This window comes from Triplophysa dalaica, chromosome 1 (genome assembly GCF_015846415.1).
Source record: "Triplophysa dalaica isolate WHDGS20190420 chromosome 1, ASM1584641v1, whole genome shotgun sequence".
NCBI lineage: Eukaryota > Metazoa > Chordata > Actinopteri > Cypriniformes > Nemacheilidae > Triplophysa > Triplophysa dalaica.
Genome location: NC_079542.1, coordinates 27,080,633 through 27,092,221, shown reverse-complemented (window position 1 = coordinate 27,092,221; position 11,589 = coordinate 27,080,633). Strand labels below are relative to the sequence as shown.

The 11,589-nt window shown below is 39.3% G+C and overlaps 2 protein-coding genes across 6 annotated transcripts; both read right to left on the bottom strand.

Moving 5' to 3' along the window:
• Positions 1–660: 660 nt before the first annotated feature.
• On the bottom strand, positions 661–3,550 carry tmem179ba (transmembrane protein 179Ba). The gene is made up of 5 exons (XM_056749584.1): positions 3,411–3,550; positions 2,527–2,717; positions 2,048–2,185; positions 1,820–1,898; positions 661–1,482 (listed from the first exon to the last, which is right to left on the bottom strand). Exons 1-5 carry the CDS (start codon positions 3,504–3,506, stop codon positions 1,324–1,326), a joined length of 663 nt encoding a protein of 220 aa, XP_056605562.1. The 5' UTR covers positions 3,507–3,550; the 3' UTR covers positions 661–1,323.
• Positions 3,551–3,969: 419 nt separating this feature from the next.
• On the bottom strand, positions 3,970–8,778 carry prox3 (prospero homeobox 3). Of its 5 annotated transcripts, none has more exons than XM_056750686.1 (5): positions 8,555–8,778; positions 6,091–7,633; positions 5,371–5,478; positions 4,797–4,997; positions 3,970–4,649 (listed from the first exon to the last, which is right to left on the bottom strand). In XM_056750686.1, exons 2-5 carry the CDS (start codon positions 7,618–7,620, stop codon positions 4,461–4,463), a joined length of 2,028 nt encoding a protein of 675 aa, XP_056606664.1. In that variant the 5' UTR covers positions 7,621–7,633; positions 8,555–8,778; the 3' UTR covers positions 3,970–4,460. The 5 variants fall into 5 exon arrangements, with proteins under 5 accessions (XP_056606664.1, XP_056606742.1, XP_056606893.1 ...); XM_056750764.1 differs by having other exon boundaries at positions 6,091–7,630; XM_056750915.1 differs by lacking the exon at positions 8,555–8,778 and adding an exon at positions 8,310–8,387 and having other exon boundaries at positions 6,091–7,630.
• Positions 8,779–11,589: the final 2,811 nt, after the last annotated feature.

Sequence of the window (11,589 nt, the reverse complement as noted above, 5' to 3'; positions counted from 1 at the left end):
TGTCATAAATGATGTTTCCACTTTAAATTCAGCAGTAGGTCTTTTATATTTGAGAACATGTTGCTGGTATTCTTGTCCAGTACTTTGCCCCTCTTTGTGAGTAACATGACTATAGCATGTCAGCAATCATTAAGCAATTTGAACCAACTATTTTGAAAGGATCATCCAACAATATATTCAAGCTCAACGGGTTACTGTAAGGTAGATTTAGTATTTATAAAGACAGTGTTTAATCAGTGCAAAAAATTAAGTCCATTATCTATGAGCAGCAGTTACTTATAAGAAAAATATGGTAAATTAAGTGCAGTTAAGGAGAGGGAATTGTTAATAGATGAGCAGTCTAAAGCATTAAATGAATGAAATAAAAATGGACACTACGCTGCTAATATAGGAAGGACACTGTTTTTCAGCCTCAGATTTGGCATGTTGCCCTACAGAAAGCGGATACCATCAGAGGCCAAATTATGGATTTATGTCCCTGTCATCCCAAACACATGCACACACAACCCTACCTCATGTGGCTGTTTGCAGGAAAAACCCATTAAAAGTAACATCTCTACCGGGCACAAGATTAATTTCCAAATAGTCGCAGAAAGACACACTCAAGCAGTTTTGCCCATGTTAGGGATTTCAAGGACAAAAAATATAACAGGAGAAATGTGGAATTGGCAAAATGTCCTTTATGGGACATTCCTGGCCAGAGAGATGGGGTTTACAGAGTAGTACATATTAACTGACAGCAGAGGGCGAAAATGTTGCACAATGATATAGAGTTTGCTTATTAAGACACCAAAAAAGTTACAGTACCATGGGTTAGGTTTAGCTCAACTATTATTCTAAAACTATACAACATTACACATATGCTTTTTTATTACAATATTTACTCATGAAATGTGACCAGAATAAAAAAAACACCAGAATCGTGCAGGAACAAAATATTAGGATGTGCACAAAGATCTTTCCTAAAGTATTTTTTAATCGCTTTGTCACTCTTGAAAACACCAACAACATTGTCAGTACTGATCTCTTTACACAAAGCTGTGTCTCAATCAGTTCAGGTCACACCACCAATCTGGCAACTGCAAACTCTCACCTGCCAGGTCTGTACTGCCAGCCGCAGATCAGTTACCATGGCAACTAACCCTTGGCAATGCTAGTGAACAAAATCAAGACCGTATACCAGCGCTGCCAAAATCCTCGCTGCTCATCTAGCCAACTGCTAGCCAGCATTGCCACTGGGAGCGAGTGTATGTGTGTGAGTATGTGTTTGAGTGGCACATGAAGCATTAGTCTGTTAGTGACATAGATTAACTGTGTCTCTATTCACTGAGAATGTCCCGGGCGGTTGAAGAATGGTTTGGTTTCAGAAGGGGTCACTGATGGGTCCATTTCTTCTGACCTGTATTTGGAGTCTCTTTTGCGCTGCACCAACACCAGAACAGATATGATCATCCAAAAGAGAAAATTCACCCAGACTGCTGTCTTATAGAGAGAAAGAATACATACAAATTATTCAATACAATAAAAAAAATACATTTATAGAGCCTCAGGAGTGTGGACATCCATACAGTCTGTGACTTTCTTTTGCATAGCGCCATACATTTTCCTTTTAAATGTACTGCATTCGATTTTACTTCATGTAATTCCTCAGTTAATTAACTGCATTAACTATTAAATAAATTGTAAACTTATCAAACTAAAACGTTTGTCTGGTCAAACACTATAATTATCTGCTGATAAATTTTAACTGTTTATTTAAAGGAATACATTTTTGTGTGAATACTGTATGCATGTAATGTGATATCATGGGAGTTTGTACCTCTGCACTGTGTAGTCTGGAATAGAACTGTTTCCCATTTATGGGGCTCATCCAAGTTCTATTTTGTACTTCTTCACACCTGTAATTGTAAATATAGACTATGCTTAAACAGTTTATTAAAGGATGTATCATAATAAACTACTTAATTATGTCTTGTTCATTACTATTGTTTTTATGTCCTTTCATATCCACTAATCAAATTCAATTACAGTGGTCTCTCAGCATTACCTGGTTATACTGCTCTCTGCCATTTGCACCGAATAACAAAGTTTGTCTATGCCAATCTTTAGAATGCATCCCGTCACCAAAATAAAGAAGAGGAAGACTCCACACATGACAAGGGTGATGTTCAACCATAATTTTTCTCTAAAATCGGACAGACATGGCATCACAATGTTGGCATTTCAAAAAGATAACTGTTTATCAGACAGAAAGCAAAATGGAACATACAGTTCATCCTGTTATATGAATATTAGTTTACTTGCAGGAGAGTTTTATTTTCCTTTCAATTATACAATGAAAAATTCACTAAATTAAGTAAAATTTAGGAAAACCTCAAAAGCACTACATAAATTATTTTTCAGTTTGCAAAATGTCACTTTTGGAGTTCTTCTCAATCTATTTATACTGGAGTATAGAAAAACAGGAAACAGAAATGGCGGTGCAGACAACCTCTGTTTAAACTTTTACTGAATTCCTGGACACACCTTTTCACATCTCCGTCGACCAAGCTGGTGTAGATCCAGTAGAGGGTAAGAGAAAAGCAAAAAACAGCTACACACACTGAGATGGCAGATACAAAGTAACAGACGGAGGGTGAACTGGATGAACGCACGGCGAAGGTTGAGGAGTTGAGATGTACAGAACCATATAGCATACACTTCCCTGCAAAGCTGCCCTGTTTCATTTCAGTGAACACAGAGAGAGAAAAACAGATTTTTGTGTTACAAAAATGCATCTTGATATGACAACGATGACCACATGGAGAGCAACGGTCACATTATTACATACAGTGAAATGTTTGACATATTTTACTATCTTAATTCCAGGATATTGAGCATAACTTTTTCTCTCTCTCATCTGACCTCCTTTGGTAGACTATTCGCAGCTGGTCATATGACAGAATTAAAAGAGAGTGTAGAGAAGTGGAAGTTCTTTGTTATTTTTTCTGTCGTCCTTTCAGTTTCTCTTCACTTTCTTGTTTAACTTTAAAAACTTTTTAGTTTTAATACGGAACGGGAAAATGTTATTAAGCTTTTAAGTCTTAATCTTCAGTCATATGACGTTTACAATATTTGGGGGTACCGTGACAATTAAAGCACACTTTGCAGATACATTTTTACTCAGCAATGTTTTCTTAGATAACAACAAAAACATACTTGCGTCCTGTAAATAAACAACATAAAACAATCAAACAATCTAAACCACGCTACTACTAACCAAATCAATATATAGTTGTAGATTTTAACACATTATTTGTATGTAAACTTCCGCGTGTTTACGAAATCAGACAACCCCGCAACTCTACAAATTAGATCGGAGAAAAGTCTGTATACCCGCGTGTGTGTGTAAAATAATAAGCAGGAGATACCTGAGTGATAGTAACCGAGGCGGCTGTAACGATCCCGCAGATAAAACAGCCAACGTACAGCAGCAGCTCGAGTAGCAGAAGCCACGGCAGCGCCATAACTACAGTACGTTGAGCTCCTGCTGCAGGCGCGAGTTACACATGTGAAAAGAACGTGCCTTGGATTAAGAATAATCATGTGATCACACACATTAATGTTTTTGGTCGCTTCCTTAAAATAACTTTTTTACCTCTTACCTCTTTAGACCAGAATATGTTGTTTTGTGTACAGTCCAATAATGCATCAGAAAGATATAAAACAAACAAAATACTGAAAAAGTTTATATTGACTGACTACAGTGTTTATTTAATGCACACTAGTGCTGGCTGCAAGTTTTGGGTGCATGGCGCAAACATCGCCAAGATCGTGGCGGATTGCAAATATTTTGAAACAATTGTATAGGATATTGCAATGTAAGTCGCTTCGGGAAAAAAGCGTCTGATAAATGTGAATGTAAATGTGGCCTCGTTAGCTTACAAAATTGCTTGTGTGCTGTTATTCACACCTGTTTTTATTGTGCACTGACGATAAAATACATTGTATACTGTAATAAAAAAACGCATTAGTTTAGTATGTTTTGACTTACAGCAAACATTTAATACACACACAGTCATCAAAGTTCCACAGAGCAACATTATATATTGAATAACAAGTAATACAAAAATATCAACAAAAGCCAACCAGGCCTGCTATTCTCAATAAATTGATGATCAATAAAGTTACAGCAAGTAAACTGAGAACTTATTTCCATATTTTTAGAGCATTTCTCAGCACTAACTGGAATGATGCTGGATTAGAGAGTAGTATAATGGTTAAACAAGTAATAGCTCTGAGCATCAATGATAAAACACATACACAGGGTCCTCGATCTTCAGAGCTCACTTCTGGACATTTTTATTAATGGACTTATTCATCCACTAATTGCAGTAGCTCACTCTTCTCACTTAACTGTGCACATGTATCAATCCGTGCACACTTAATGCTGTTTGTAAGTGGTTGCTTTTGTGCTCTGTTTAGCCCATCCGATAAGTGTCCGTGGGACAACCAGGCAGGCGGAAGCTGTCAGGCACTGGGCTGTCTAGTTTACTGATTATCTTATAGATGGCTTTCTTCCAGCAAGGATCCGCATCTCGACCACTCTGAATGGCAGAGTAAAACTCCCTCAGGGCTACTTCGGAAACCTCCACAAACCTCTCTGGAACCTAAAAAGAGAACATAAAATTAATCTATACAATTCATCAAGGGTTTGAATCATTGGCAACACACACACTGATACCTTTAAAAAACATGTGCCAATGGCAAAAATGTGGATGTACAATTATGTGGCGATACGCAGGTCATACACTGACCTGGTAATCATTGCTCTTATTGTAGTGCATGTTAAGAATGCGGTAAAGCTCAGAGTCCCTGCCCAGGCGCACTGCTCTTTCCCTGGCAGATGCAAGCCCCTCTCTGGCTGCCTGCCGGGCAAAGCGTTCCATCTGGATGTAGAAGAACTCGCGGAAGTTACTGAACCACTTAATCAGCTGGGAAGTGACACATCGATTGAACTGTGTAGAAGAGAACAGCCACGTTTATTTTAAGCAACGGCCACATTATTTTTAAAGAAAGTAAATGAATGTAGGCCTGTGTACTTCTTGGTATCATGTTTTAGAGTCATTATTAGTGGAACAGTGTACAAACTATATACAGTATTTTATGTCATTATTATTTTTTATGAATGAATAAAATTATATTGTCTAACTGAATCCAACATTTTCAAAGGAAATCCATGCTCGACATCTGTACTGTATATAGGTCAGTTTAAATTAATTCAGTAAGTCAACAGTCCACAAAAACATACTATATCAACACACAACATCATGATTAGGATAGTTGTTAGACGAATACGCTCTAACTGTGTTCATGCATGTAAGACATCACCTTCACATCAGGAAAAAATGTTTTGAGCGTGCTGGAGCTTGGGTAGCGTGAGTAAAAGAACATAAGTTTGGCTTTTTTCAAATGGCATGGAGACAGGCCTTCCTGAGAGTGTAAATGGTTAAGGAAACAAGCCAAAGTAAAAAAAGGTCAGTTTGCTTTACTTTTCGCCAGTTATGTAAAATATGACCCTGGACCACAAAACCAGTCATAAGGCTAAATTTTTCGAGATTGAAATTTATCATTTGAAAGCTGAATAGGGTTTTACACTGATGTATGGTTAGGATACAACAATATTTTGCCAAGAAACAACTATTTGAAAATCTGAGGGTGCAAATATTGAGAATATGGACTTTAAAGTTGTGCATCAGAGATGCTGTAGCAGGCCTTTGCTAAAATAAAACAGGTTTGTTTTAACCTGAAAGCAGAATTTGAGTGGGTATTTTCCAAAGAGCGGGCACCAGCGAGTGATGTTTGTAGGGATGTTTCCATCCATTTTTGTTCGCAATTTTGCTGCACCCACTCACAAAAATTAAGTTTTTGATATATTTACGATAGGAAATTAACAAAATCTATACCAATGATTCTTTTTCATACAAAAAATCAATAATTTTGAGCAATACAATGTATTTTTGTCTATTGCTACAAATATACACATGCTACGTATGACTGGTTTTGTTGTCAAGGGTCACAAATATTCTGTTTCTTTATGAAAAAGGATATTGACCCAGCAGCAAGATAGAGTGCTGCATCTGCTCCATCCACCGTCCCTGCTCCACCTCCCCTCATGCCTCCATCCCTCGCCCTATCCAGCAGAGATGGGTCTAGCTGACCCAGCAGGGGAAGGGGTGGGAACACAGAGTTGTGAGAACGAAAGTCCATGAATGGTTCGGACAGGCAGTCTTTATTAAGTGGTAAACTGGAGAGAGAGCGTGCAAAAAGATTCTGCATGGTGTAGTGGAGTAGGGGAAGGGGTACTGAGTTATCTGGGGAATAGGAGGGCAGAAAGTGGTCTTTGCTCCGAGGGGGGAAAAGTGCAGAGAGAGGGGGCTGGTGTAAGGGTGCGAGACTGGGATTCGATTGAGGTACGAGGAGGTCCTTCTGTCCGCTCTGAGCTATAGGGGCCCTCTTGTCTTGAGGACTCTTTGTGATAAGTGGTAAAGCTTCCACCTGCTCTACCACACAAGCGACTGTGTCGGATCTCTGCCTCCTCCCTGAATTGAGATCCATTGCCACACCGGTTTCCAGGGAAACAGTGGCAGGTGTGACTGAGGAGGGGTCAGTTTCAGCATAGAGCCGAACAACCCTATCAATAACCTGAGCAACAACACTCGCTAGTTCCTGTTTTAGAGCTTGAGCAAACTTCTGCCCGCCTTCTGTGCTCTCCCACTCACCCCTAACAAGACTGCAGCCCAGCCACACTTGATCACCATTTAACTCCAGGTCCAGGTCCATGGAGGTCTCTTCTGGGATTATTCCAGGATTCCCATTCTGATTGCTTTCATTGTTTTTCTTTGATGAACAGTGTGGGGGAGAAAATCCAGCACTGATGATAGCCTCATCATCGTTAGAAAACATGTCTGCTACCTCATCTAGATTTAACGCTTCATCCTCTTGTTCTTCCTCCCCTCCTTTCTCTTCATCTGTCTGCCCTCCATAAACTCTCCATACTTTCCGCTGAAGTTCCAGAAGTTTCCCTCTGGTCTCCTCCAGCTGCAGCTTTAGTTCTTGCCGTTGTCGCTTCCTGCCCTCCCTGCTTTCCCTCCGGTTTCCTTGTTCTGCTCCTTTTCTCTCATCTATTTTAACTGACGCTCCATTTTTTCTCCCTTTTTTACCCTTCCTACCCACCTCCTCTTCATTTCTAAGTGCTGAGTTTATCCTCAGTCTTTTCACTCCAGCAAAATTTTGGTTCCAGTCTTCAGGCTCACGAGCAGAATCTTGTCCCCTGTCTCCAGCACAGCACTGTGAAGATGGGGTGGCTCCAACAGAAAACTCCCTCTTCCCAAAAACATCCTCCTCACCAACATCGTCATCTACTAACAGCCCAGGAAACAAACCCTGACGTTGACGTAAACTACCCCACCTCTGGGAAGCATTACTGGGGTGCATGAGAGGTCCGAAAAGGGGATGGGAGGCAAGACTGCCAGGTGAAAATCGGTGGCTTGTGGGGTTGGAATCTGGCAGGCTGCGATACAATTCGAAGGGACACATCTGAGATGGCTGCTGGTGGAAACGATCTGAAGGGGAATCCATAGCCTTCTTTCTGCTTCGGATTTTGATTCTAAAAAAAACACAATTTAAATGTCCAATCTGCCTTCTTGTAAGGACATCATATATATACACGTATGCAGTCATTTGGATCAGTTTTAAAAAAATACGCAGAACTCTCATTATTATCCTCAGTTCTTTTTTTTCCTCTGCATGTGTGTGTTATCTGTCCACCGACAGCTGTATGCTCTGTTTGTTCAGATTGTTGACTCTATTTCACTCATCCTTCTCTCTCTTTCACACACACATAGTGAACACGGCACAAATACATAGATGGTGAGAGTAAATATTTAAATGAGATTACTATAGTCACAAAGTCGGTATTTCACTGAACTCAGACGTTGTGTTATTAAGATAGATAGATAGATAGATAGATAGATAGATAGATAGATAGATAGATAGATAGATAGATAGAGAGATAGATAGAGAGATAGATAGATAGATAGATAGATAGATAGATAGATAGATAGATAGATAGAAAAGAGTAAGATTAATAGAATCAGATTAATATAAATTACTCTCCTTAATTAACGTTTTTGCCTTTGCCACGTTGGCTGAAACAGCACAGATGTCAGCAGATTACGGCTCGAACATAAGCCGTTTAACTGCCATAAAATGTAACAGATGGAAGGACAACAACCTCACGGATAAATTGAAATGCGGTAATTACTCACACACTAACAAAAACGCAACACAAACATCGCAGGACTCCCGTCAAAGTTTGATCTTATTAGAAAATAAAATTTGCGTTTGTTTCGAAATACCGGTGCGGACAAGCGCGCGAGCGGACATTTGTGAACTATCCAACCGAGTGTCGCATATTCGTTAACAGATACAGAGATGAGCATTATTTGACAAGGGCAAACAAATACGCAGTTGTTCCGAATAAGGAAGAGGTAAAAGTAATGAAATAACTTACAAAACTGCCAGTCAGAAAGTGTTCCCTTGACGTCACTTTTCTGTCGTGTTATATATCTTCTTGTCCCTCACTGGTATCCGCTGTGCTGCTTACCGGGAGCATCAGCGTTCAAAACGCCAAAGAGTTTCCTGTTATTGCTGCAGCTTCAGTCGCTCGCTGACTCTCCATCTCTCATCCTCGCGCACTCTATCGCGTGGTGATCAACCAGTAGGGAGGGATGTCCGCTGGCTCCCTCCCCCATACACACACACTCTCTCACTCTCGGGCAATTATCTGATAAAGAGTCGCTTGTTACTAACAAAATGAATTACAGAAGTGTTGTCGGCATTTATTTTTATATTAATCTTTTTTCACACGATAACGTGAAACTTTGAATCCCCACTAAGAGTAATTCTATAACAAAGATTCAGAAGGAACATCCAGAACCAAGAATACCTTTTCTTTGAACAAAGGCCTATTTATTAAAATTCTATTCAGGTTTATACCGCATTAATCCACCCATTTTTATTATCTGATGCACTTCCACAAATCAATCAAACCTACTACATCTCATAACTGTAAGCACACCTGTCCAGTAACTTTGTTTTTATTCGACTTTTGATGTGTCCAAAGCAAGTGTTACATGTTACTTTTAACATATCTTCATTTTGTTTTCACTTTTCAATATATAACATATATGAAATAAAAAATCAGAAACAGAGCATATGTAATCAGAGACTCCTCCACCACTCAATGTGTGAAAACTGATTATTGTTCCTGCACACTCCTCTTCATAGCACCCTTTCTCTCTCTTTCATTGTTTTCATCTCTCCCTCTCTCCCCCACTTCACAGAAATACCCCTCAACCAACCAAACTGTTCACAATAACCAGTGGCTACTGTTGTTATGGAAACAAAAAATGTGACACAAAGCTTTATTAATAAAAGGTGCTCGGGGCTAAAGAGATCCAAATAAACAAATGTAATAGAAATGTACTTTTAAAAACGAGACAGGACATAAACACAGACAGGACAGTCACAAAGTCTATGTACTTTTACAAGTGAAGTTTATGTTAAAGGATTCCTGTCTGTTTCATTTGTGAATCATATTGTATTATATTGACAAATAATATTAGGTTAGCAAATACATAATTGTAGGTTCTTTGATAAAATCCTAATCTGATAATACAGTCAGTCTTCACTGTAAATGTGCACCTTTCCTAAGGTCAAGCCGAATGGCTTTTGAACTGCATTAAAATCTCACATTGAATCCTTTGAACTGAAGCCAAATGAATGACAGCAAACAATATTAAAATGCATGAGCAATTCTAACAAAGAGCCATGCAACACACCAAAGGGACACAGCCATTCGCAAGCAGTATTTTAAAAATGCCAAATGAATGTCGATCCTTTTAAATGGTGGGAGACATGTCAAAATGTCTCATTTGAATGAGTCACGATCAAACATATTGCAATATGAGCCCATAATATACGGCAAATTAAAATGTGGCATCCAGGGGAAAGAGAGAAAGCCGAAGTGCAGATAGACGTTTGAGAGGGTCAATGGGCAGGCAAAGTGTTTGCCCATTGGCTCCCTCTGAGGGAAAATGTGTATGAGAGGACGAGCACTCACACATTCAGCCTTGGGCAAGGTGACTGTGGGAGACAGTGAGTGACAACTGATGCTCAACTAGAAAAAATACAATCTAAAAAGAGCAGAATAATAAATCAAATCATCTTTCTTATTAAGACCACAAAAACCTAAAACCACAGAGAACAAATCCACATAGTGTGATGTTTATATAATACATAAGTGTAGACTTTATAGGAGATTTTAAGTGATAAACAGATATATTGGCCAGGAGTTAGGCAAGGCAAGGAAAAATAGTTTGCCAAGTGTCAGTTTTAATATAGCCTTACTAATAGAAAACAAATGTGTTTAATAGTCATTAGAAATGAATATTGATGTCAGACCAAAGATTAAGATCTCCAAAGATTTTGGTAACAATCTGTGCGTTAAAAAACATGAGGTAAAATATTTTTAAGTTTTGTGTGGGCCTGTTTTTATCTGTCACACCGCAGGATGCTTGGTCTTGTTGAGCCATCATTTCACACAGCTCAGTGATGTTGAGTTTGAGCCTCTGACCTTGTGTTTCAGAAAACTGTAATGCACATGATTAAAACAGGGAGCGTGTGCATGTGTCTTCAATGGATTGTCCTTGTCCTCTTAGTACTGCAAACAGATTCTTTGATCTTTGACCCAAATGACTCTCACCACGCAGCGGAGAACCTCAGGAATACAATATAATGCACCGACTAACACTTTCATCCACACACGGATACCACAGACATGAGAAAACGTGCTCCCGCACACACACATTTTCTCTCACTCTCGCTCTTAGTCTCTCTGCAGTACTCAGGTTGCAATTATCCTCTTTGGCTGGAGTGTTTTGATGGTATAATTGCCATGGACACTGAGGAGAGAGGGATTGGTGAGTGAGAGACAGAATGAGGGATAGAGAGGGAGAGAGAGGGACATTGAGAGCCGACACTCACGGCATGCTAATGCTCCTCCATCTCCCCCTTTTTGTCACTCTCTTCATCGCTCACACACACACGCACACGCGCACACACACACACACACACACAGGTGCAGTAACCACTCTCTCCATTCCACATTCTCTCCAGGCAGACAAAACAGCAAATACCCCAGCCCAATGGGAGAGACAGAAAATATATATATATATATATATTTTCCATCCGCTGACAATAGAGATGATCTGTCCTCATCCTCTCGTTCCCTCTTTCAGCTCTCTGTAATCCTTTATATTCATGCCTTACTTTTGTTCTTACTCTGGAAAGAGTCAATATATCTACAACAGCTTTTCTACATCATGGCTTTAGGTTATGTGGATTCATTGATGCTGATGTCTTGAACTTTGTATCTATGGACTAGAACAGGAGAGTGACATCTGGTGTTGTACAAAAGAAACTGCACTCAAAGTCATTCAAGGGGCATATGACTCAGCTAAAATTTATATTGTCCTTTTTTGAGAT

Bases quoted from the DNA above. Each gene is read 5' to 3' on its own strand.
- tmem179ba (XM_056749584.1), bottom strand. From the start codon at position 3,506: ATGGCGCTGCCGTGGCTTCTGCTACTCGAGCTGCTGCTGTACGTTGGC. The intron at 2,718-3,410 runs GTATCTCCTGCT...GAAATGAAACAG, and splicing joins CCTCGGTTACTATCACTCAG to GGCAGCTTTGCAGGGAAGTG. The intron at 2,186-2,526 runs GTGTGTCCAGGA...GTCCGATTTTAG, and splicing joins GTCGACGGAGATGTGAAAAG to AGAAAAATTATGGTTGAACA.
- prox3 (XM_056750686.1), bottom strand. From the start codon at position 7,620: ATGGATTCCCCTTCAGATCGTTTCCACCAGCAGCCATCTCAGATGTGT. The intron at 5,479-6,090 runs ATATCCTTTTTC...AACCATTTACAC, and splicing joins TCTATCTTGCTGCTGGGTCA to TCTCAGGAAGGCCTGTCTCC. The intron at 4,650-4,796 runs GTCAGTGTATGA...TTCTCTTTTTAG, and splicing joins ATAAGAGCAATGATTACCAG to GTTCCAGAGAGGTTTGTGGA.